Source organism: Armigeres subalbatus, chromosome 2 (assembly GCF_024139115.2).
Source record: "Armigeres subalbatus isolate Guangzhou_Male chromosome 2, GZ_Asu_2, whole genome shotgun sequence".
NCBI classification, from domain to species: Eukaryota; Metazoa; Arthropoda; class Insecta; order Diptera; family Culicidae; genus Armigeres; species Armigeres subalbatus.
In genome coordinates this window covers 374,663,856-374,666,404 of record NC_085140.1, presented here as the reverse complement: position 1 = coordinate 374,666,404, position 2,549 = coordinate 374,663,856, and the positions used below count along the sequence as shown (strand labels likewise).

General features: G+C 44.8%; 1 protein-coding gene across 1 annotated transcript; it reads right to left on the bottom strand.

Moving 5' to 3' along the window:
* Positions 1 to 269: 269 nt before the first annotated feature.
* On the bottom strand, positions 270 to 1,914 carry LOC134217255 (uncharacterized). The gene is made up of 2 exons (XM_062696024.1): positions 1,654 to 1,914; positions 270 to 1,117 (listed from the first exon to the last, which is right to left on the bottom strand). Exons 1-2 carry the CDS (start codon positions 1,801 to 1,803, stop codon positions 635 to 637), a joined length of 633 nt encoding a protein of 210 aa, XP_062552008.1. The 5' UTR covers positions 1,804 to 1,914; the 3' UTR covers positions 270 to 634.
* Between the last annotated feature and the right edge of the window lie 635 nt (positions 1,915 to 2,549).

Here is a 2,549-nt window from a genome sequence, read left to right as displayed (position 1 = left end):
ATTTTATATCTTTCTGTGCCAGAATTATATAGCGAGAGCAAAAAGCTCCATAGGAATTTGATCAACTGTTTTGCGGCATACCTTGCGATTAACTCGAAGATTTTCGAAAGAATGGTCTTTCGAAATTTCATTGACCGGATTTGTGTTCAAGTGCTCATTTTGATGTAGTTGCTTCAGATTTGTGAAGGGGTTGGGAGTTTGATAGAACAGAAATATTTGTAGCTTAATACAATTATGTTTTTATGTTTTTTTTTTTATCTTTCGTTTATTTGGAAGGCTCATTTGCCGTGAAGCGTTACGGAGCCGAAATCAAGTTTAACAATACATTTCTTGATTCTTATACATAGTGTTAGTTTTGGGGAACCGAAAGACTCGCGGTTTAGTCGAGGTTAGGGAATACAATAATACAGTAGGAAAGGAAAGGATTTTAGGGTGCTTAAGTAATTACTATGCTGATGTTCACAAAGTTGACATTCCTCGCATTTTTACATCTGTAACGGGACAAACAAACTTTTTTGGGAGACAACGACGAGAGGAAGACATACGGAAGGATTAACAACAGACATGGAAATGTACAACAAGAGGAAGACATTCGATATGGGGTACGACAGACAAGGGAATGGGCAGACAATGATTACAGTTTTACATCAGCAACTTTCAAAAATTGGTGGACCAGGGACATGTACTCGAGATCAAGGCCCGACAACACTTCCCTAATAGGCTTTGGTTGTTTTCCTCGGACCCGGAGATGTTCAGTTAGCGCAGATCTGGGGCCACGATGCTCCTTGCACGCCCACACGACATGATCGATGTCCTGATAATCCTCGCCGCAAACACAGAGATTTCCTTCCGAGAGCCCCACTCTGAAAAGATGTGCATTTAGAGTGTAGTGATTGGACATTAGACGACACATGGTTCGAATGAAGTCTCGTCCCATATTCAATTTTTTGAACCATGGACGCTTCGACACCTGCGGGCGAATTGAATACAGCCATCTACCCAACTCCCCATTTGTCCATTTCTGTTGCCAGCTGTTCAAGGTTTCCTGACGAACTAATGTGAAAAATTCATCGAAGGTGATTTTCCGATCGTAAATATCACCTTCCATAGCGCCCACCTTAAGAAATATCTGGAAAAACAGGCAGATAAGTGAACGCACCAAAATACGAATTTTCAACTCTAACGTGAAATCTGTGCTGTTATACGCTAGCGAAACATGGTGTGTATCAGTGGAGAACACTCAACGGCTGCAGGTGTTCATTAACAGATGCCTGCGGTATATAATTCGGGCCTGGTGGCCTCACAACTGGATCTCAAACAATGAGCTCCATCGTCGTTGTCACCAGAGGCCGATAGCAACAGAAATTCGGGATCGAAAGTGGGGCTGGGTCGGCCACACTCTACGTAGGGGCGGAAACGAAATCTGTAAACAAGCATTAGACTGGAACCCAGCGGGACATCGCAGCAGAGGCAGACCCAGAGGCTCATGGCGGCGAAGCCTCAATAAAGAAATAAAAGAAGTCGACCGAAATCTAACCTGGCAACAGGTTAAAGCGATAGCCGGGCAACGCTCAGGATGGAGATCTTTCAAGTCGGCCCTTTGCACCACCGGAGGTGTACAGGATCCGTAAGTAAGTAAGTAATAGCGCCCACCTTAGCCAAAGAGTCCGCTTTCTCATTTCCCGGGATCGAGCAATGAGAAGGGACCCAAGCCATGGTGATTGTGTAAGACCGTTGTGATAAGGCACTCAAAGCTGTCCGTATCCCATTCAGAAGATACGCTGAGTGCTTAACCGGTTTCATTGACCGAACAGCCTCCAAGGAACTTAGACTGTCGGTGAAGATGAAAAAGTGGTCAGGAGGTAGGGATGCGATTTGCTCGAGTGAATAGTGTATAGCTGCTAGCTCAGCAGTATACACGGAACAAGGCGCTTTGAGTTTAAAATAGGCGCTATGCAAAACGTTGAACACACCCAACCCAGTGGAGTCATCAATTTTTGACCCGTCTGTAAAAAGCTTCTCTCCTCACTGGCGTGCCCGTATTTGCTTGCAAATAATGGAGGTATGACCTCCGCACACAGAAATTCTGGTATTCCATGAACCTCCTGCTTCATGGACAGATCAAAAGTAACAGAGGAACTGTAAGAGTCTAAGAAGTTAGCACGATTGGTATCTACCGAAGAAGGGCTTACCTCCAGCGTTATATACCAGTGGTAAAAACTCATGAATCGAGATTGAGGGTTTTGTTCGAGCAGCTTCTCGAAGTTATCAATGACCAATGGATTGATAACCTCACAGCGGATGAGGAACCGGAGCGATAATTCCGCGAAACGATCTGTTAGTGGCAGTACTCCCGCAAGTACTTCCAAGCTCATTGTATGTGTCGAATTCATACATCCTAACGCGATACGGAGACAGCGGTACTGAATCCTTTGAAGCTTCAGCATGTGTGTTTTAGACGCGGACTGGAAGCAGAAACTACCGTATTCGAGGACCGACAAAATGGTTGTTCTATACAACGTCATAAGATCTTCGGGATGCGCTCCCCA